The following is a 22,347-nucleotide window of genomic DNA, read 5'->3' on the forward strand; positions in this document are numbered from 1 at the left end:
CAGAAACAGTGCTGTATGTGTGGAGACGGGGCCGAGGAAAGGACGTGCCGTTACTGTCAGCATTTTTTTGGCCTTCAAAGACAACTAGACTTTTCTGGAATGTGATTTTGTACATTTACCTAGAAAATCACAGTCACCATAGTCTCCACTGTTCTGCAAAGGCCTTTCACCAGAACCATGGGGACCTAGAGCTGTTAGGGACTGGCAGTAATGGAATAACCTAAAGAGTTAACACAATACTTTTGTTCAAAAGAGTTAAACTTAAAAGTCTGCAAAGTTATAAAAATGTTATGACTATCTCGAGGTTACAAGACGCAGCAGAGGGAGGACGGGGAAAAAATACATTATAAAAAAAAGGGAAGATTTCCTTCCAGGAGAAAGAAGAAAAATATCCTACCGTCAGAACACATTAAAATGGAAAATATAAACATTTACACACTCTTCTGGAGGATCAAGTAAGATCAAGGAGGGGATGAGTTTTTTAATGTTTTATTTACCGGTCTAAATAAAGGGCTTACAATCCAGCCCTGTGAGACGTGTATAAATCAGAAGAAAACACACAGGATAATTTTACCTGAAACCATCAAATATAGAGAAGAAATGAGAAGAGTGACTATTCTGCAGATTGGCCTTGAGAAATCATTTAGCCCGTCAAACACACTCCTCCTCATCGGGCTCATCGGGAGACATCAGATATGGAGAGTTGATGAGGATGACCTCTACATTCAAAGAAAGAATTATATTTGCACGGTGATGCCCTTTTGCATTGAAAGAAGGAAAAGTAGCTTCTTTGATAAGGGTCACAATCAGAGACGGTGCAAACGACCTTCACAAGAGAGTGTTTTGGAAGTGCGCTGTATCAGCAGGCCTTTAGAAAGAGGCATTAAGAGGAAGGGAGATGATTTCAAAGAAGGTGACTGTGGATTGGGAGTGATGGCACTGTAACCTGTTATGAGGATTAATTTCGGCACAGAATTTTCCTGCATAAGGAGTTTTCTTGAGGAATAACGGTCTCTGCATCTCCTAGTTTTGAGCTGGAATCTGTAGTACGGCTGCCACCAGTCCAACCACACCTGAAACCCAACAGTTTGAAGATGGGACCATCGTAAAGCTGTGGCAGTGCAAGGATGGGTTGAAGATAATGTGCTCACATCTGGTGAATGGACGTGTTGTTGCTATTGAATAGAAGTTAACGCTTTCACAGGGGCCGGTGAGAGAACTACGCAGATCAATCAAACTGATTGGGATGTTTGGCAACAAAGGAAAGCTGGCTGGGACTGAGTCACTGCGAAATAATCCTGAGCCGGGGGAAACGATCCATGCCAGCCTGGCGCTGCAGACACAGAACCCAGAGATAACAGACGGGACCAAAGAAATGCAGCCGATTTCATCTTATTAACGCTGAACCCTGAACTTTAATGTGGGGCCTGGTTTACTATATGTGGTCTAGTTCATCCTAATGGTGTTGGATAACACTGTAAACCTGACTAAGGCTACAAAACCAAGAAGGTCCACGTAGACTCACAAGAGCAGAAATAAAATAAACATGTGACAGTTCGATACAAAAACATCGCTGGCTATAGAAAGTTTGCATTATATATGTCATGGTTGCTGTAACTGACAGGTGGATGCTAACGCATGCGGCTAATTAGAGTCACTGTACTGGGCAAACAGCCATGCTTGTGGTGTTGGTGTTATAGGATACATTTAATGCAATTATCTGACAAAAGCCTGAGCAAGTCCACCAAAAATAGAACATACAGGATTTTATTTGTATGCTGCTCAGGAGGAATGAGCTGGTATCTGTTTTCTGTATGTTAGACCAATACAGTGTATCGATGCACTTTGCCCTCCACCCAGGCTGTGAAAAAACAAAACAAAAAAGATGCACACACTAAACCGAGGCTTCAAAAGCCACTGGGTGACCTCCCAATGGCAACGTTAATCTATGGGCAGATAGCATGACGCCATAAACCGGTTTAATGGTCCCAAAGCAACTGAAATGGGCTGAGACCAAAGGAACTCAAATGATTGAAGTTAAGGTCGTCTTTGTTCATATTATGTTTAAACGATCAGGCGAAACAAGCTTTTAAAAGTTGAGGAGGACCAGTTAAGTTAACACTCATTGTAATTCAATACAGAAACACAATAAAATATTGTTATTCCATTTTTAACAAGCACCACTCACTAGAACGAGGGAACATTTCCTCCCCTTACACTGGAGGAACTGTTCAGCCATGTCACAATACGGGAAACTCTTACAGCAAATTGTTTAGGACTCATTTAAGAGCAAGAAAAATATTCAAATCCTTCTCTGTGCCAGGATTTAAGAGAAGTGACACCACAAAGATGCATACACTAAAGATAAAGTAAAGTCCTTGAAAGTGAAATACATTCAAAATTGCACGTTATCTTTTGAAATCTTCTATATATTTTTCAATATGCCCTTCATGCAAAACCGCACAATTCACGTGAACACGTAGCGTTCTCCTCTCCTTGTGTAGCACCGCGACAGGCTGCCAGGATGATATAAACTCCGATAACATCCCCTTGGCTCAATAAATCCTCGAGTTATTGACGATGCCGTCCGCCCGTCTGGATCCCATTATCAAAGTGTCTTCAAAGGAGACTAATTGAATTAGTGCAGGGATCTGTAATTGAAAGCTTGCTTTTAATGATGCATTGTGGTCTTGCACGGAGACAAGCATCAGCATTCATTATACGTCTCTGTGTCGGGATGGATTGGACTGTGTGCAGCGCAACATCAAACTTATCAGGGACACGAGTTTATTTGATCCTGCATCAAATGTTTAAAGCTAGTAAAGCTGAACTTGAGATGAGCTAGTGTTCTTTTACTATTTGCTATTTTTATCCTCTCAGCTGGATGTTTGCCTCCTCTCTGCCAGAATGTGAATAAGACATCGAAGGTCATGTGCAGCCATGTTTGATCATTACATCCCTTGACGTGATGAAATGTGTGAGTTCATTCAGGTGGCCTCTAATGAACCTTTTGAGTGCTTTCAGTAAATGTTCTGGTGAAAATCTGAAGCTGTCTGTATTTGTTGTCTAACTCACCCAGAAATTGAGTAGATGTTTTTTGTTGTTGTTGTTTTTATTTCCTCCTGAAAGGGTCACACAGCCACGGCCCCAGAAACTATTAGTGGTTTTGTGGTGTTGTTGTTATTGTCTGTCTTTAAGGGAAGATTCTCATTCTATTGAAGCACTTTGGCCTTGTGTACGAGTTGCTCTGCTTGAGTTATTTTAGGCAAAGTGCTAATGCTAACAAACCAGTTCTCTGTTTTAAAGTCTATCACATCATTATCTCCAACGTTACAGGATTTTTCCATGAGGGGAAAAAGAGCTTAAAAGCTTACACCAGCTGTGTTGAGCTCACAGAAGACCGAATGCTGCAAAGATGGTCTGGAGCTTTATTTGAAGTCCACCTTTAACTTTCATCTGTCTGTCAGCCACAGATGGTGTGTGGTGGCTTTCAGGTTAGAGGTTAAAGGTTAAGGCTAATTTATAGTCTTTAGTTCAGTGTTTCATCCGGTTGGGAACATATGGAGTTCTGCTGGAGAGGACACAGATACCAGTTAACACAGATAAATGTTTGTGCACTTGTGTTTTAATGTAGCATTGGACTGTGCAATATAACTGCATGTATATATGACATTTTGAAATAAAACAGAGGCAATCCAATTCCAATGCAAAAGTACTGAAGTAATAGGAGGAAAAAATCACATATTAATGAGCACCATTCATTTTTAAGTGTTTTTAAAAGTAAAGATTTAGACCTCGTATCATAATGAAACTGAAAATAAAAAGGTGCTATATTTTGATGATATTTTGTGATATATTTATATTTTTATCGTTCGCTTTTGAGATTTTAAGGAGTGTCCTTTTGAATTTTACTGTTTAAAACTGCATATTTGCTGCACAGTAGCCAGTATGTAACACTAATCATATAAGACCACCTAAGTTGACAGGTCATGGATGTTGACCAGCGGTTGCAACTGAACACAGGCAGCCTGATATAGTCTATTTATTCTGTTTTTTAAATCTAAAAAATAAATTGCCAAGAACAGAATGCCTGATTAGCCTGCCTGTGTGCGTGTAAAGCTTTATTTATACTTTGCTAAAGGCCATCATAAAGGCAATTTCATTATTCCTGAACCGGCTGTTTATTTTTACTGATTTTAAAAATGCAGCATTTTGCAAAGATTGATTTTTATGTGAGGCGCCACTTTGTATGATTCTTTTTTTTCTTTTTTTTCAAACTTTGACTTGACTTAATTGGCACTGCTAACAGTCAGCTTGACAAAGCAAATCAGCGCTTCTCACCGCTGCACCAGTTCAAAGCACTTCCTGTGAAGTCTTTCTCAGAGGTTGTCACTATGATGGGCAGCTTTAACATCAAACCTAATGATCAAAAACTTTCCGTACTCCGGAGACACGATCATTCATATTTAAACGGATCGGGATTTTAAAATTTTAATGCGAGTTTCAAAGAAATGAAAGGATCCAGGTACGATGCCACAAATGACTGTAACTACGGTTGTTACTGATTTTAAACATTTACGCTTCACCGTCACATTTAACATTTCTGCCACGTCAAAATGTTTGCATTTGGTCTCTGCAGATTTGTGTTAGCGTCTTGAGAAAGTTGTACTCGTTTCTGCAAATAACACTCACTCCTCTGTCTGCGTGTGTGTTTATGTGTGCGTTTATGTGTGCATTCGCATCAGTTCGTAAGTGACAGTATGGTCAAAGTGGCAGGACAGGGGAGTGGGCAACACTTCATTAAAGTGCAGCAATACTCCACTCAGTCTCCCTCCCATGCATACACACCAGGTGCAGACCACTTCATTTAGTCTGAGAGATAGAAAGGACAGACCCCAATGGATTCTCCTATTAATCTTTAATGAGCCCCCGGGCCTGAAAACTGCCTGCCTGCCTCTACTTTTCCACATCCAGGAAACAAACAATGACTCGGCTGGAAAACACATCGGCCGCCGGCCCTCGTACCTGCCTGTCTGCCTGCTAGCCATTAACCCCCCAACTCGACCCTGAATTATTAATGCTTCTATCCTTTGCTTTGCTCGCTCGGCCCCCTCCCAGCAACGGGAATGGGCGACGTCTTGATTGTGTGGTTTGCAAAGTGTGGCGATGCCTCTCAGAGTGTCTCCAGCTGGACTTCTGAAAAGGATGCCGAAGTAAAAAAAAAAAATTGTTCCATTAAACCGGTCGAATCAAGTTGTCGCCAAAATTGTCTGAGAAAAACGATTTTTTTTGGGTTTTTTTTTACAGTGAGTACTTCCTTTTTTTTAATTGCACGTCTCTTCCCATCATCTCTTTTGAAGCTTTCAGTCATTTCACAGAAAGTTCATCAGCAGATGGCGTTATCCATGTTTCACTAGTAAACTTTCTATTGTGTTGATGTTATTTGACGACAACTGGCAAATCCATCTATGCACATTAGCCCATGGGAGTTGCCATGAATGAATAATATGATGTTGTTAATACATTCTTCCCGGCACACTTTGTCTTTTATAAATGTCTCTCATTTTGTTCCTCTAATGAAATAAAACAGCGTGTGCTGTGATGAATGTGGATCTCATTTGGTCTTCCCCAGATAGCGACTCCTCTCCCCCCTCTGATGTCCCCCTGCCTCACTTCCTCATCTCCTGATAAGTGTTGAATAGTATTAGGACTAGGCGCTTTGAGGTGCTATTGTTTCTCTGCCTGCTGGGTTTTTTGCTCTGGTTTTTGTGTGTTTTCTTTCTAATGCGCACATGAACAAGGCTGCATGGTTTTGGCAAATATTCAGTGGAGGATTAGATCATAGGTTTGCACCATTTTATAGAAGAGTTTTTCTGCAATGTCAAAATGACACATTAGAATGTTCTCTTTTAAAATATTATTATTATTACATAACTTCTTTATGATCATGTAAAAAAACTTGGAATTCGGTGCTTCTCTCCACCGATCAGAGAGAGCTCTTTTAAGAGCCACGCTGGCTTCTTTATAGTGTTCCCCATAGTGCTTATATTATCAACTCTGTATCCAGGAGACTGAGGCAGAACACTTTAATGTTCTTCTTCATTGAGCCATTTTTGAACTAAATTTCTTATTTGATGATGCAGAGAATATTGAATATTATTAGATACAGCCACACTAAAAGTTGCAGAATATAGCACTGAAACTTTATTGCATTTATGATGCAATTGTCTAAGTTGTAAGTGCTGCACTACTGTAAGGGGGATGGATGGATTACAAATTGTCAGCATGTCTAACATGTTTGCTATTGTGATGGAAGATCAGTGATTCCAATCATTTAAATAAATAAATCAATTGTATTAATGTTGGTGGTGGTTGTGTAAACTGCATTGTGTTGCACAGCTTGTTCACACACAAATTGGGCAAAACAGCGATGAGACATTATAAGACTGTCCTGCGCTATTCTGCACTGTATGTAGCATATATCATGTCTTGTACAAAAACCCAGAGAGAGTCAGTGGAATGAATAAAAAGTTGACTTGGATGCTAAATAAATGTTGCATGGAGAGGTTAGCTGGCTAATGGCTTCGATGTAAAAAGCACGTTATTTATACTTTGTGTTATTACACTAATGATGATGTTTTCAATACCTTGTTTTGGGGGGATTCAGGGCTTTTCAGAAATAATGTTAGAAGTAAGCCCTTTTTTAATTTCTTGCGAAACGTTTGTTCTGCAGTTAGCTCAACAACAATTACAATTAAAATTTTTGCAAAGCAGTACTTTTTTTGGTAGGGGATTTTCTGAACAGTTGCTAGGGGGCTAGAAAAAGCCTCTTTCGACGCTGAAACAAGGAGATGATGTATGATGATCACTGCTATAAGTGGCAGGGAAGTCGAGTGCCAAAGCTGATATGAAGAAAAGCTAAATCATGAAACAGAAAGTTGAATGTCTATGGATCAAAACGTTTAAGATTTATGCATCTCTTCAAATTTAGAATAGAAAACAGTCACAGGTAGCCAAATCTGTGACCAAAACCAAATCTTGCTAAAAGCAATGTGGTCAGCAGTGGTTTTGCTCATGTGGTGTAAAAGATGCTGTTTTTCATCAGTGTTTCCCACTGCATGATGAAATAAGTGTATGTGGTGGTTTGGCCAAAGGTTTTTCATGAGGTTAAAGTAAATCTTGGTGCTGATGGACTAACTTGGAAGAATTCAGGGTGCAAAGTTCAGTGCAAAGCAATGCTTATGCTCCTAGTGTGGTCTTGTCTCAGTGTATTAGTCAAATCGCCAGCGATTGGCCCTGACATTGAAGTTGGGTCAGTTTGGCACAGAGGTTGTCTGGTTTAAAGCTCCACACAGCCACACTTTATTAGCAGGAAGACTGGGAGTGCACTGGGAAATTTAGAGGTGGGCATGGTGAAATGAGCTAAATTTCAATTAGAGGTGCTCAGTGGTTTTAATGGGTGGAGTCCCAGAATTGTACGATTTCACCAAGTATGAGACGCATTAGATTTCAGCATTAGTCATTAGTGTTTGAACGCTTATTCCTAACCTGGTCCCTGGATGGCATAGAACAAAACAAAACAAAACAAGGTGTAAAATAAAAGAAATGTACGTCCTCAGAGTCCCAGGTGTGTATCCCTGTAAATATAAAAAGACATTTAATTAATATCTAAATTCCTGTAACTTTTCTAACTATCTAGAGTCCTTGAAAATTCAGGTTTTTGTCTGTTTGTAAATAATGCGTATGCTGCATTTGTCACGTTTGTTGACGTTTCTGTTTTCACTGTTACAGTCAGCACTTCGGGCTGGCAGAAGACGACTTAAATTAAAAGACAGCAGCCGAAAGTTCTTCACACTCATGCTTACACTCGTGTGCTGCCCTGTAGCTCCATGTCCTCAAGGCAACCAAAGTGTCATGGCAACCGTACGGCAGCCACGGTAACAGCAGGCTCATTTTCATACTGATGAGGCCAGTTGCCGGGGAGGCCTGCGCCTCTGCTGCCGCGGCCGCTCGCTCCTCTCTCCTCTCCAATGTCGCCCTGAAATTTTAATGACCTTCTTTCTCTGCTTCTCATTTTTCTCCTCTCAGTGCACCTTGTGTGTGTTTGTGCACGCGTGTGTGTCATGAATGTCAAGTTCCCTGTCCAAACTGACACGCACAAAGTGTCCACAGTTAATACAAGAAGAGAACAAAGGCGATGTAATTTTGATGGCGTACGGCTGTAAAGGGCATGTATTTTTATGGCTCTGGAAAACCTCCTCTGGTCTGCTCCTCTTGGCCACATCAGGTTTGCATTTAAGACTTTTTGGGTGGTGGACGGCACTGTTTTTGTGTCAGCATGCAAACAGAAAGGCAGGAAACAAGATGGGTGAGGAATATCGGCTCGTAAATGGCCTAATCCAGCAGCGTTGATCGTGGTCTTGTCTGTTTGTTGTACCAACTAGGAAACGACACTAGGTCCTGAAGATATAACGGAGGTTCGGTTCTCTAACTTGACACATTTTCAACACGTTGACACGCCGGTTATGCATTGCTGATCTCTGAAGTCTGTCTTGAAAACCTCCTGCTGGATCATAGCCGCACATCTCGGAGGTCTGTGAGAAACCATACGCTTCTTGGACTGCGTTCAACTGACGTGAACGTTGGCCAACTCACGGCCGAGCACGAGTGCCCAGTGTGACATATGGACCAACTGGAGTGGCAGAAAATGCTGTGTAGCCTGTTGACAACATCATTTTCTGTAAAGCATAGATAATGTGAGTGACTGTCAACCACTTCATTGGCTGGCAAGAGAAACTGGAAAATTGTGTATGCGGTTTCATCCTGCAGACATTTAGTCATGGGTGTGTGTTGCCAACAGTCGTATGGACATCATTCAGTCCTTGAACTAAAACAGGATTCATCTACCTCACGCTTGTAATCTGGTGGCTGAGCTGAATGTTTCAGATTAATCTGTTTATGTAAAAGAGATTCAGGCTCAAGTCTTCTTGTGCTTTTTGAGTGTCACTCACACCAAATTCTTCTTTTTTTTCTTCTTTTGTTTCGTTCCAGGAGGAAGCGGCAAGAGAAGAAGAAAACGGACGGATCGAGCCTGTTGGCCGAGCTGACTCCATTGACCACACTGCTGTGAGATCACTAGAGTAAGTCACTCGCTGATCAGCGTCTTTGCCTTCGCTAGAATGATGGTTGTAGAGGACGCGCAGCTTTGTCAATCTCATCCTCTCCAAGTGACTCTGACCAGAAGATCATTCAACCTTTGCTGGTCAATAATTGCACTATACATTGAATTATGTGTGTTTAAACTAAATGTATTGGCTGAAACTTGCAATATTTGTGGTGTCGCCACACCTCTGTAAGCCAGCGCCTGATGTCTTGCTAATACTGCGATACTGTTTCCTCATCTCAGCAACCTGGTACGCGCAGTGTTAAGTATGATGGACACAACCTAACACGAAGAAGTAACAACTTTGGTTGTTCGAGACTAGAATATCTCTTCAGAGTTGACCGTTGTAAATCTGTTCTCCGCTTGCTTTCTTCACATAACAGGCACTTAAAAGCTAAAGCAGCAGGTTCTATATTGTAGCCGAGGTTTGTTTGTGGAAAATCTCATTTTCAGCCCTGCTTTCTGATTTACATAATTCTCTTTTGTGGGAGCAAAATGATCCTCGTCTCGCCATCAGAGCTCTCCCACGCACTAACCCATTCAGCTTCTGTTATTAACAACTGTGTTTTGTTTTGTTATTTTGCTCCATTGCATGCTTCCAGTTTAATATGCAGGTATGGTATTATTATTCCTGTGATTTCCCAGAGACTCTGGTTTCTCCTGCCTCTTAGTTGTCAGTAAGGGGCCCATTTTCCCTGTGCTAATCATAGTCGTTGTATCAAAGCTGTGGATGGATTAGATTTTGCATCTTTATAATATTTGCCAGTGTATGGTCAGCCTCAGAAATGCAAATAGCTGGAACTGTTTTGGGTTTTCTTTGCTTTTAAATGGATATCAGCACACATTCTAATTTACATATAAATGCTTTAAGAATGCAACTTTCTGTCAGTTTTTTCATTATTAGGTCTCCCCCGTCGCTGTTTTCAGTTTCTACATGCAAAAGCCAAAAACATCAGTAAACTTGAGCTTTTTGTAGAACTTTTTGGAACGTTTTGGTTTGTTGCTTACTCAAGGACATCAGACGTGCTTTTAAAAAATAAAAATAAAAATACCTCTGCAGAAATGCACAAACATATCTTGTTTGTCAAGTCACTGATGCACACACCTCTCAAATCTGAGTAACATGTACCATTTGTTCTCAAGGAACCTGATATGTTGATCCAGCATCTTGTCAGGAAGTTGCTTCCTTTCTTCTTTTTTTCTTGCCAAGTTTGACTGTGCATTTCAGCAGAGTGCTGCCAGAAGAGATTTTCCAGCAGAGCAGAGGAAGCTGAATTCCTCTTTAGGGAACTTATTAGTGCTACAGTGTTAAATTTCAAATTTTGACATATTTCTTTCTTGGATAAGTGGATGTTAAATGTGTCTGTGTGGTGCGGTTACATTGATTTGACTTGATTGTTTTCTGTACCATTTGGTTTAGGAACTTTCTAATTAACACTCAGTTTCTACCCCACTGTGTACAACTTCAAACAGCACCCATTCGCTTACATGCAGCTTAATTCCGGCTTTGAAAGGGCAATTTTCCACTCCACAGATATTAATGTGTTGTAGGATTAAGGTCCCATGCACCAAAAAGCAAACACACTGCATTTGTCTCATTACACCCTCTGAAGAGCATCTCAAGTCCGAATTGGAGGTGTGAGGGTTTTTTTGAAAACCCATTTTTTTTTGTTTTCCCCGTACATGTGTTTGATTTCTTTGGATTGCTCTGTTTTATTGTGCTTTTTGTCTCCTCTGACTTCTATTTTTATTTGTTTGTTTGCACCACTGAGCTCTTGTCATAATGTTTCTGTCTTCATTGCCTCATTTCCTGTTTTTATTTTTGCCCACATGGTGTCACCCCTCTCCTCTGATCTCCACCCCGCACCTCCTCCCCAACCCCCCTACCCACCCCCGTCTCTCTCTGTCATTCATCCGTCTCCGATCCCAGAGACATTGTCAAACTGGTGGAGGTGTCAAACGACGGTGGGCCCCTGGGGATCCACGTGGTGCCTTTCAGTGGCAGGGACCGCAGGTAAAAATAACCAGAGCAGAACCGCTGTGCTCTTCAGACAGGCTAGAAGAAAATAAATCTTAGGGCCATTCAGACATGGTGTCCACGGGTTTAACTATGTTAACAGGTTTTTGCATAAAGGTCTTAGATATTTAAAATATGTGTGCGCAAAGGGCCAATTCAGCCCAATTCAGCCTTGTTTTTGTTCTGTGACCTGCAGTGCTTTTTATCCATCTAGATTCTTTTGATACCAGTTGCCAGTTCTGGGGTTTCATCTGTCTGATTGCTCTTGAATATATTGCAGTCCAGCTGCAGTAGCCTTATGATGCTCAAACAGCCAGAAAATACATTTAATGTATCGAGTCTCATGTCGGAACTTTCTTTCTAACCAACTTCTACCAACTTGCATGCATCTATTCATGACAGTGTTACAAGACGTAAATATTGACAGCAATAGCTGTAAGATTAGCTACAGTAGCTGCGCCTCATTAGGTGGATGTATACAGTAAGAAATGAGTTCCTGTAGGTAACTGCTCATAGCAAAGTTTGTGGGGATTTTTTTTGTCTTTAAGTAAGCAGATCATGAATTCTGGATAAAGACATTCCTGCTGATTTTCCTTTTTTTTTTCCCTGTGCCATCACACTGGTCTTGAGTTTTCATTAAATCCAAAACAATCAGGCTAAAGTCCAATATTTGTTTACTTTGTTTAATACAGCATGTCATAGAATTTTAAAATTTCTTCATGAATATGCCAAAAAGCTTTAGTTATAAATGTGGTTTAGTTTGTGGCAACTTATTTATAAAGTATTGTACTTTTGATTAAAAACGCCACTATGTTTAAATTAAATTGTGCTATGGCCACAGTCCAGTTTTTCCAGTGTTTCCAGTTTGGCCTCACTAAGAGGGGACAGATGTTGCTGGTCCACTTTGCACCCGAGCCGAGTGTTTTCCCTTCATAGATGAGAAAGTTTGCTGGACAACGACTTGGGGCAAAATATCGAGTCGTTTATTTGCAGTTTATGCATCAGAAACTGTTCAATAAACCGTTTTTTGATCATCGTTTTGAGACATGTCTGCAGATAGTGACGTAAAGAATGTGTTTTTTCTTGATTGCGTCATTGCTCGGCTGTTTTCGGATTCTCAGTCTTCATGCTTGGCTGGCTTTTGCTGTGCTGCATCACATTTCTAAAGCCAATATCTCAAAAACTGGCCAAAGTACAACATAACTATCTAGACTGATGAATAGCACTGCAGAGCACACAAAAGCGCTATAAAGATCAGACTCTTATGTATTTGGGGTTCCACAGGAAAGTGTTAGCAATGATGCAGAACACAATTATAACATGTAGCATTATGTTAAATTCTTTCTGCTAATCGCCTGCGTTTAATTAGGATTTTTTGCAAACATTTGGTCTCTGCCTTTCTTTTCTTTTTAAATATATCTTTTCACTTATAGTTTTAGTTTTTGCCACTGGCACACGTCTGACAGGTTTTATATTTAAGAAAAGAAAATAGGAAAAAAGAAAATTGCCCACTTTAGCTGATGACTTGTCAGCGTTATTGTAGTCTCATAAAAGAAATTCTCTTTGGTAGAATTTGGTTTCTGGTAACAAATGTCACGAAATGTGTTAATTTGGCCTTTTTGATTTTTTGCAAAACCCCTGGAGAGAAGCGGGCTGCATTACCTCAGAAACACTCCCTCACAGTAATGCCCATGCATGCCACACATTCCTCTTTGGTGGCAAAGTGTAATAACTTCATCACTCATACAGGCTGAATGACAAGCACGCACACACACACATGCGCGACCACAGAGGTTTTCATGCCGGCATCATGAAGCAATTTGCCAGTTTACAGTGATTAATCATGGCTGTTTGGGGTTTGCAGGTGACCGTTTTATTTCTCTGTGGCTGCTGTCACATCAGCTTTACATTATTTAAAGAATACACTGAGCAGTGCACTCAACACACACACTATACGCTCGCATTCAGAAGCGCACATGGAACAAAACTCTGAAGGAATTAGTGGAATTTCACATCTGGTTTTTGAAGATCCAGATCATGAATGCCTTTGAGGTTATAACAAAACTATAGAGCCAAACCCCTGCAGCTAGCTGTCTGCATAGTTTTAAAGCTGAAGTTTACATGTAGACCTTAAAAAAATAAAAAAAAGCATGAACCCCAGCACTGACCAGGTTATTTAGGTCTAATATAATGTCATAGTGCCAAGGTATTTCCTGTCTCAGATATTTTCCCACCAGCCAACCGCAGCCCCGCACATTCCCAGATAGGACTGTGCGATATGACCAAAATCTCATATCCCGATATAAGACATCTATCGTCCCGATAACGATATAAATCACAAAAATGTAACATTTTCTGTAAATTCTGTGAATCTCGGGCAGCTCGACTTGCCTGAAGTGTTTCCAGCTGCGCGTCGTGTAGCTGGAGTCGAGTGTTTTAACCGATGCATAAAACGACACATTTTTAGACATAAGTTGTAACAGCCGCCGTTTTCTTTGTGAGTATTTATTACACGGCGTGCTGCGGGGAACAGCCCGTTCTAACGTTTGAGTCTAAGGTTTATTTTTTTAGCACCTGACGCCTCTTTTTTGCTTCTCATCCGTAAACACGCTGCATACTCTTTCACGTATTTTCAGTTTATTTTGAAAAGTCTCAACAGGATCTTGAGCTCTATTGTGAAAGGTTTATGTGGAAAATAAACACGCGGACTTGTCCGTCCGTAATGTGGTTATATTAAATACAAGAGAAAGAGAGAACTTTAAGAAATATAGCCACTACAGTGACCATCCAAACGATGAAAAAATATTGCCGTAAACAGTTTTTTGCGACACCACGAAACAAACGATAGCATAAAATGAAACGATAGATGTTTTTATATCGTCATCCGATATCGAACAGCCCTATTCCCAGACTTCCTCTACGTATCAGTCTAAACTAAGACTCCCAAATGCCATCACTGACTGTAAAGTCTCCGTTGTACTTTATTGAAAATCAAGATCATATCACTTTTCTCTCTGCCCAATGTAATCAGCCTAAAAGCACATTTATAATGTGCTTTTCTGCTATTGGGGAAATGTCAGTTTGGGTGGTTCACCAAGATTAAGATGCCCAGCTTTCATCAGAGAAATGGGCCCCTCCACAGCAAATCACATTGTGTTCTCACTCAAATTCAATCAGCCGAATTGTCTCTGAACTTTTTCAACTCCTGAACTTTTCTGCCCCCCGGTGTAATCACATTCTCATTCATATTGAGTTATAAACCCGAGGCGAGGGCAAGTATTAAAGCCTAAAATCAACCCAATTTACCTAGGCAACACTCGCTCACACTACCCTCGAAAAATCCTTGATGCTCTCAGACACGGACTGTATGCCGAAGAAGACTCGATTAGGGTCGCGCCGTCTTCCCTACCCATAGCTGATTTTCTTCCTCGTTCTCTGGTCTATAATCCAAAAAGCGCCCTTTCAGGTGAAGTTAGCCCCTCGCTGTGGCTGTGCGGGGAGTCATAAGCCAGTTTGCCACACTGGATTACAGAGCGACAAGCGTTGAAGCTCAGCATGGCTGAAGAGCTACAGCGTGATATACCAGCTACTGTCTGCCATCAGTCTTTAATACTGTTGTTTTTTTTATTCCTCTCAGAAACCACTCTGTTTACTTTGTATTCAGAAAAAGGACAGAGGAGCTTAAGAGGTTCGAAAATTAACACATGCAAAGCGTCAACCCGACCAGAACTACATTTGAGGTTTTGAATGTGTTGATTGCCTTTGAATAGATGCCTCCCCCACACACAGCCTCTAAAGCACCCTGATGTGATGCGACTATTTTCTCTCATAAGCCTCATTGGTACACTGATGATGCAAATGACAGGACCACACTGTGCTCTCTTCACTAGTACTGCATGATGAAGCAGAGGCAGCAATTAGGCATAGCTGTCTTTTTTGCCAAAAAAAGGGCTTTTCATTAGCTTCACATTGATGATTCTTGAATAACCATCTGGCCATGGGAAGAGGGATTGTTAAAATAAAAAAGAGAATTATTTTCTGTAGTCAGAATAATCTAAACTATATCGAATATCAAAGCGTGGTCGAAGATTTTATAACCCCTCACAAGGACAAAGACTCTTAGCCAGCTTTTATACAGTGTGCAAAAAAGTCCTAGTGTATTCTTCACCCGGCTGTGCAGGCCACAGTGTTTTAACAGCCATGTTGAGTCCACAGACACTGCATCCTCTTTACATGAACTTCTGAACATTTCAGGACTCTTGGCTTGTTGGTCAAGCGTCTGGAGAGAGGAGGGAAGGCCGAGCAGCAGAGCCTCTTCCAGGAGAACGACTGTATCGTCCGTATCAATAACGGAGACCTGCGAAACATCAGATTTGAACAGTAAGACTGCAGCTCACGGGAGCCGTTGTTGAGCTCTGCTGGTCCCTGGTCTTCCTGTGTGAATGGCTTTTTCGCACCATCGCCTCTTCCCTAGCTTTTTAAACCCATAGTCTGAAACATTCTTCTTCTTTTTTTGGCTGCTCTCCTCTCTCCTCATGCCTATTTTACTCCCTCTCCTGCCGGCGCACAGTCTCCTCTGCTGCCTGTCACTGTGCTAAGCTAACCTTTCCCTACTTAACTCCTGTAGGTCAGAGCCTCAATTCCTCAAGTCGTCCCTGCAATCCTCTTAGCCTTTATTCCCTTGTGTTTCAGTAACAGTAACAGCTCCACTGGACTCCTACTCTCGCTACTTTCTCTTTTCTTCTGTCAGAAGGAATGGGAATAAATCTCCTAAAATTCACAGCTTCTCCTTTTTCAGTGCTGTTCATGTTTCATGCTTTTATTCCCTGCCTAACCAAACTCACACATCCACCCATTTTCTAGATCCCGTACGATGCATGCGAACCTATATGCTGTGTATACAGTACATGCAATATCTGCAATGCAGCGATGCTTTTTTGTTTGCGATGCTTTTTTGCCAGCATTACATTTATACAAAGTATATGCATGTTTTAAATGCAAAAAGCTGCTCCAAACTGATGAACGTTATGTAAGACACCTATTATGCAAAGTACCACCCACACGTGACCATGTATAGATGCATCTTGGTGGATTTAACTGTTCCTCGAAACGTAGAGTCAAACATATATTTCCCCATTTAACAAACTAATAAAATCAGAATCTAGTCACACAGATCATATTGGTTGGTTTCTGATAAGTTCAGGCTTTGAGACTTTTGCTACCACCTCATTATAATGGAGATTAATGGGATTTTACTTTAGTATTATCTCTTACATGACACAGAATTGCTGTGTTGATAATACCAGGAATATGCTGTCAGATCTGTTTACTGGGTAGAAATTGAGCAGTTGCACCAAAAGTATGAGTGGAGGTATATAAGAATAATTTGGGTGAACCAACAAACTCCTGGATCCCGGTCATGTTGTCATGTTCCAGCCATTCCCACAGTTGGAGCCACAAGTTATGTGATGGGTGGGAATAAAGCTTCCATACATAGTGTTGCAACAAGTGCATTAGTGCAACAGTTGCTCTTGTTATTTATTTTCATAAGGGGACAGACTACATCTCCTTCGACACTCGATCCAGCCTGAAATTGTAAAGACACCGTGACGAGACCGTCCCCCTGAGGGAAGGTTGTTGGTAGCTGGGAAAAGAGGCCCGGAATTTCACAAAGAAATTCTTCGGCAGCGCGACTTTTGGTTATCGGTCTGGGGGTGGAGGGGGAGCGATAGAAATTCTCGCGGCCTAGCATTTTCTCAAACGTCTGTTCAGCTGTCAGGGGACCCACGTTTGCTTTATTGAAACAGGTGGCGCTAACAAGGCTTTGGTTTTACAGGGCGCTGACAGCCAACATAAGTTTCCATTCACACCTAATGTACACGAGCTCAGACCGAAGGGGTTTTAAAAGAGGATTTTCTGCAAAGTATTCGACGACTGGAGGTCTCCTTCATCTGGAGCCAAATGAGGGGATTATGCGATGGAGCTGTTGGGGAGGGTTCAGTCACTTTCTAGAGCCGCTCACGCTGGCAATGAGTATTAATTAACATGTCAGAATGTTCAGGTGGGCGAAGATGGATTTTATATATAGTACGACTGGGTGTGTGTGTTTGAGAGACACTGGGTAGATGGAGTGCTCCACTTGGCAAGTTTGTACAGACAAGTATTGCACTTGATTGTTAAGTATGTTGAGTTTTGCCTCTGTGTCTATCCTTTGTTCTCTCCATGTCCTTAAACCATCGTAAAACTGGTAAATTTCCTCCCACTGTCTTTATCCCAGAGCCCAGAATATGTTCCGTCAAGCCATGCGCTCTCCGGTCATCATGTTCCACGTGGTGCCGTCATCGATGAAGGCCCACTACGAGCAGCTGTCCCACGCTGAGAGGAACCCCGTGTACGCCTCGGGCCGTTTCAGCCCCGACTCCCTCAGCGGCAGCACTGTGTCAGGCATCGACCACACGCCACAGCGGATGTCCCGGCACGGTTCCCAAACGCACCCACACTCCCATCCGTACCCCCATGTGCTCTCAGAGCCGACTGACGGTTACCCCCCTCTGCTTCACCCCGCGGTTTCTGCGGCCAAGCCCCCGACAGGTCACGCCCATTCACCGCAGAAGGGGATGAATTCCACGCCAGCAGGAGGCTATACGAAAAAAGTCGGGAGGAGGCTCAGCATTCAGCTAAAGAAAGGTGAGGAGAGGTCTCCACAAAAACGCACAAACTCTGCCTTAGTGTTGGTTTCAACTCAAAGACAATAGATCATAAACCATAACTAGTCTCATAAGCTTATTATTAACATTAATTATGTCTTAGAATGTCATGAGGTTAAGTTTTTCATTGTTAAGTAAATATTAACACATGATCCACAAAAACATTTGGAGCTTTCATCATCAGAAAAGATCTTTATTGTTTCTGAGGAAGAAAAAAGCAAAGTCATCCTAGCCGCTGTAAAAGGGTTGGGTTTGTTGTTGTTTTTGAAGCATACTGAGACTCTTTCCAGAGGATCTGTGAGTCTCCTCTCGTGCTGTGCATTTCTCTGGCTTTTTAAGATTTAGAGGAATACACAGCATCAGTCTAACCTTTTTATTTCTACCCGATAAACAAGCAGCTTCCCGATTCCTTGCAAGCAAGTGTAGGAACACTGTTGGAAGATGGTTCAAGCACGGAAGCGTGGAATATGTGAACGAGGCTGTAAGAGGCTTAAAAACCCCATCCAGAGCTATCCGTACTGATGTAAGATGTGAAAAAGTGGGTGATAAAAGCAAACAGCATCTGCTTAGATGGAAATGTGGAGCAACAGGCGACGTTAGGACTGCAAAGCTGCAGGGATCCTGGTGTACGCTTTGACTGACAGTGGACACAGGTGGTGCAAACCTCTGCCAACAGGATTCCAGGTGTCGGTGCCAGGTCTCAGGGCCAGAGAGCTTGTTGCTAAGCAGCCGCTCGTCCCCGTGCACTGTCAAATGCCACAGCAAAGAGTCTGACAGGGCTGCACCATATGCCCGTTGAAGTTTTCACCCAAACCTGTCCTCTCTCATGGGGCGGGAATCAAGCCAGAACATAAAACATAAAAACGTCCAGCTGCTTTTTAAAAATTCCTGACTCACAGTTCTTACCATCCATTCTTCTGTCAGGTTTTTTTCACTCTTCTCATCCTCATCTGCCCTCTCGCTGACAAAACACTTGTGAAAACGCTGCATTCTGTGCATGATATGGCAGGAGATCTGCTATGTTCACAGTCAAAGATGTTATCTTTTCTCATTCCACCTTTGTTTGCTGTTGTTGGAGCAGACACTTACATGGATTAACAGTGATTCCCAAGAGGCTGTTTGGCTCATCTGTTTTGTTTTGAGTACCGACTTAAGCCTACAGCTTTGAGCGCAGATTAAGCTCCTGCATTTCTTATGTGCTTGAATCAGACACCAGGCTCCTTGCAAATCCCAGGGAGTATCAAAATCAATCACAGAATCTTATTTCTGCACAGGAAATTGCTTAGGTATGTCTTAATCAAGCTAATGGGAGTTTTAAAGATCCTCCTCCCTGTTTAAAGCCAGGAACTCTACAAGCATTTACCGGTGAGTTTAATGCCGCACCTCAAATGCCTGCGGGAAGTTGATTGGCTCATCAATGCAGGGGATTAGGTAGAGGATGTGAAACAGGATGGCTAAGTGTTGTGCTATTCTTTTCATCGGCTCATTCAGACAGGCAGGGGGGGATTAAGGCCAAAACCCCTATACAGCAAAAATGCTCCTCATTGTTCTTATGTTAACTTTTTTTGACACACATATCTGTTCAAATGGTTTATTTACAGAAACATATCACACGATCACAAGTTCTGAGCACTTGTACAGTAATCTTTATGTGGGAGAAGTTACTCAAGTATGTTGATTATCTGGAGAAATACACCAGACATTGTGCTGTTTTTTCCTTCACACATGCTGCAGAGCAGTCTGTCAGACATCCACTCACGACCGTAAATGCTCAGTTCAGTTTTAATTCACTGCTTTTTTTTTACCTGCAGTATCTGCAGTTGTCCGGTCCTGCTCGTTTAGACGTTTCTGTTCTGGACCTGCAGGTTTTGTGTAGAAAGGTTTAGAGCTGCATTGCATTTGCAGATTAAAAGTTCTGGTTACCCGCTCCCTAACCCTGTTGTGTAATGCGTGTTGTTTTTTTTGACCCAGGTTGTTTTTCAATTTCCAATTAAAAATCAAGCAAAAGTATTACATTTCTTCAGGCTGAACTTTCTTATTGGCACAACATAATTGCGTGTAATTATTGACTGGTTCAAACTGAGACTTTAAAAGCATGCATTTTCATTGCCCTGCAATGTACAAACTACTTTAATTATTCACCACAAACCTACTTAAGTGCTGTGCTGACAGGGTAGAGGATTTCTCTTCATTTCCTGCAACTTCAAGTTGCCCAATAATAGGAAATAGTTTGTTTGTCTGCTAGGAATATGGATAATATGAGACAGAGACCTGCGTTCCTAATGGCTCATAATGATGCACTCGTACGAGGTTGCAGGCAAAACTTACAAACGTACACAAGCCAAATGCAATCCGCCCACAGAAACACAGGTTAATGAGCACATGTAGATCAACAACATCTCGGGGTACTGTGTGCCTTATAGGCCAGGTCACGAGGGAAAGGAGAGACTCGTTGGTGTATTCTTCTCAAAACACAGAGTCAGTTTTCATAAATGATGGTGTGAGAGGCATTTATTGTGAAATTTACAGCACCGGTTGTCGCTGTAATGCTGATTATATTCCCTCTGGTTTTTTTCAGCATTGTGATATGCTACTGATTATTTCCTGAAAGTATGATGTAATCATTCAGCTGCATGCTGAGCTGAATCAGACAGAATCGGGCGGATCGTGTTTATCACGATGTTGCAGTAGTAAATTCACAGTGGCCTAAACAACGGCCTCACTTATTAACGTGGATTGCAGTTATCTCTTCTGACACTGGGGGACGCACTCTTTAATTCAGGTAAGGTGGGCCACTTGTTACTGGATGATGGTGCTGGAAAAACTGGTTAGGAGTGTGCTCTATTAAAAGAGATGAGGTACTCATTGTTAATGGGTCAAGTGTTCCCCTCGGGTGGGACAACTATATTCATACCAACCCTTTACTCCTAATGAAAGAACCCACTTGACTCTCAGCTAAATGTCTCCCAAAACACCAGCCAATATTATTGCCCTCTCAGATACAGGAGAGTTTTATCAGTTGAATGTTAACATATTTTTAGCAGCTTGAGATCCAGAGGTACAGAGGAGACTGTGCGTCAAGATAAAACCAGATCCTATCATTCGATTTTGGATCCTCACTTATTCACCCGCTCATCCCGCAGGCCCCGAGGGACTCGGCTTCAGTATAACGTCACGGGATGTTCCCATCGGGGGCTCAGCACCCATCTACGTGAAGAATATCCTGCCTAGAGGAGCTGCTATCCAAGATGGCCGTCTCAAGGCAGGAGACAGGTTGCTAGAAGTAAGTGCAGAAAAGTGCGGTAATGCTTTACAAGGCGTGTGTGAGGAGGTTTTAATTTAGTCATTTAATAAAGTCTTAGATGGCGATTGTGATCTGGAAGGTAGATGTGCATCACGTAGGAACGGTGATTTCGTTCCAAAACACGCGAAACGGCAATTTTTAATATGTGATATACGCTGCTTGCCATCTGCTGAAGTGTAACAAATTCCTTTCTCGTAACTGTTTTAAATGGAAATGTGGATCCTGAAATGAAATCAAAGACTATGCTTCCACACGCTATCTCGTGCAGCAAAAACAGAACGGCTTTTGAAGTTGCATCATCCCACGTTGCAAACCATTTGCATAAAGGATTACACTGTGCAGCTCTGAATGTATGGGGTTATTCCACCAAAACTTTCAATCCTTTTATCCTCATGTTTTTCTCATTTTCAAACTTTGTTTGAACTAGGGCTAAAGCGACTAGTTGATCGACGAATCAAATTAGAAAACGAACCATCTGCCGCTTTGATAAAAATGTAAAGTGTTGCTGTTTTTCTGTCACGGCCAAAAGGCGTAATTAAGAGATTTGAGTGTTTCACCTTTTTTTAAAACAAGCCTAGATAATAATCCATACAAGATAATGTAGAGTTTAACCCAATTACTGTGCCTCCTCCTGTTCAGGTGAATGGCGTGGACCTGAATGGGCGGACCCAGGAGGAAGTGGTCTCCTTGCTTAGAGCTACACCCATGGGCGGGGCTGTGGGGCTGTTGGTTTTACGCCAGGAGGACTCTTTCCTACCCCGAGAAGTGGTACGTTGGCTGCTCGCCTCACTGCAGCTCTTCACCCTGTCACCATAATGAATTACATATCATGACATATATATGTAACTTATGTATATACAGAGATGGTGTGTTCTGGCACATGTGTGTGAGCACTTCCGTGTGTGATCCTGAGCTGTCACAAGCCCTGTTAATCCTTCCAGTGAGGGCTGTGCCGTCTTCTCATTTCCCAGCTAACACAGCACGCTAGCCGAGCATGCAGATTGATGATCCTGCTCCATCGCCGCACCGCTCTTTATTATCAAGTCGCGGCTAGCCTCGGTGGAAACCTGTAGAGCTGTCTTTTCACCCTCTCCTTTCTTCTCGATTTCACTTTGTCTTCAGTCTTTCATTATCCATCACCCTCCTCTCCATCCTC

At 42.0% G+C, this 22,347-nt stretch overlaps 1 protein-coding gene across 10 annotated transcripts in view; it reads left to right on the forward strand.

Annotated features, from left to right (window-relative positions):
* The window catches only part of pard3ab (par-3 family cell polarity regulator alpha, b), a 249,552-nt gene that overhangs the window by 114,311 nt on the left and 112,894 nt on the right, over positions 1-22,347 (forward strand). For 8 of the 10 annotated variants that reach the window (XM_005918019.3, XM_042219040.1, XM_005918015.3 and 5 more), the window contains exons 6-11: positions 9,052-9,140; positions 11,094-11,177; positions 15,435-15,560; positions 17,458-17,867; positions 21,031-21,170; positions 21,831-21,959. In XM_005918019.3, coding sequence (XP_005918081.1) covers positions 9,052-9,140; positions 11,094-11,177; positions 15,435-15,560; positions 17,458-17,867; positions 21,031-21,170; positions 21,831-21,959 — 978 coding nt within the window. Of the gene's footprint in view, positions 1-6,313; positions 8,288-9,051; positions 9,141-11,093; positions 11,178-15,434; positions 15,561-17,457; positions 17,868-21,030; positions 21,171-21,830; positions 21,960-22,347 lie in introns of those variants that run through there. The other 2 variants (XM_005918024.3, XM_005918020.3) reach the window with 2 other exon arrangements.

This window comes from Haplochromis burtoni, unplaced genomic scaffold (genome assembly GCF_018398535.1).
Source record: "Haplochromis burtoni strain Fernald_Lab_line unplaced genomic scaffold, NCSU_Asbu1 Contig_27, whole genome shotgun sequence".
Lineage (NCBI taxonomy): Eukaryota > Metazoa > Chordata > Actinopteri > Cichliformes > Cichlidae > Haplochromis > Haplochromis burtoni.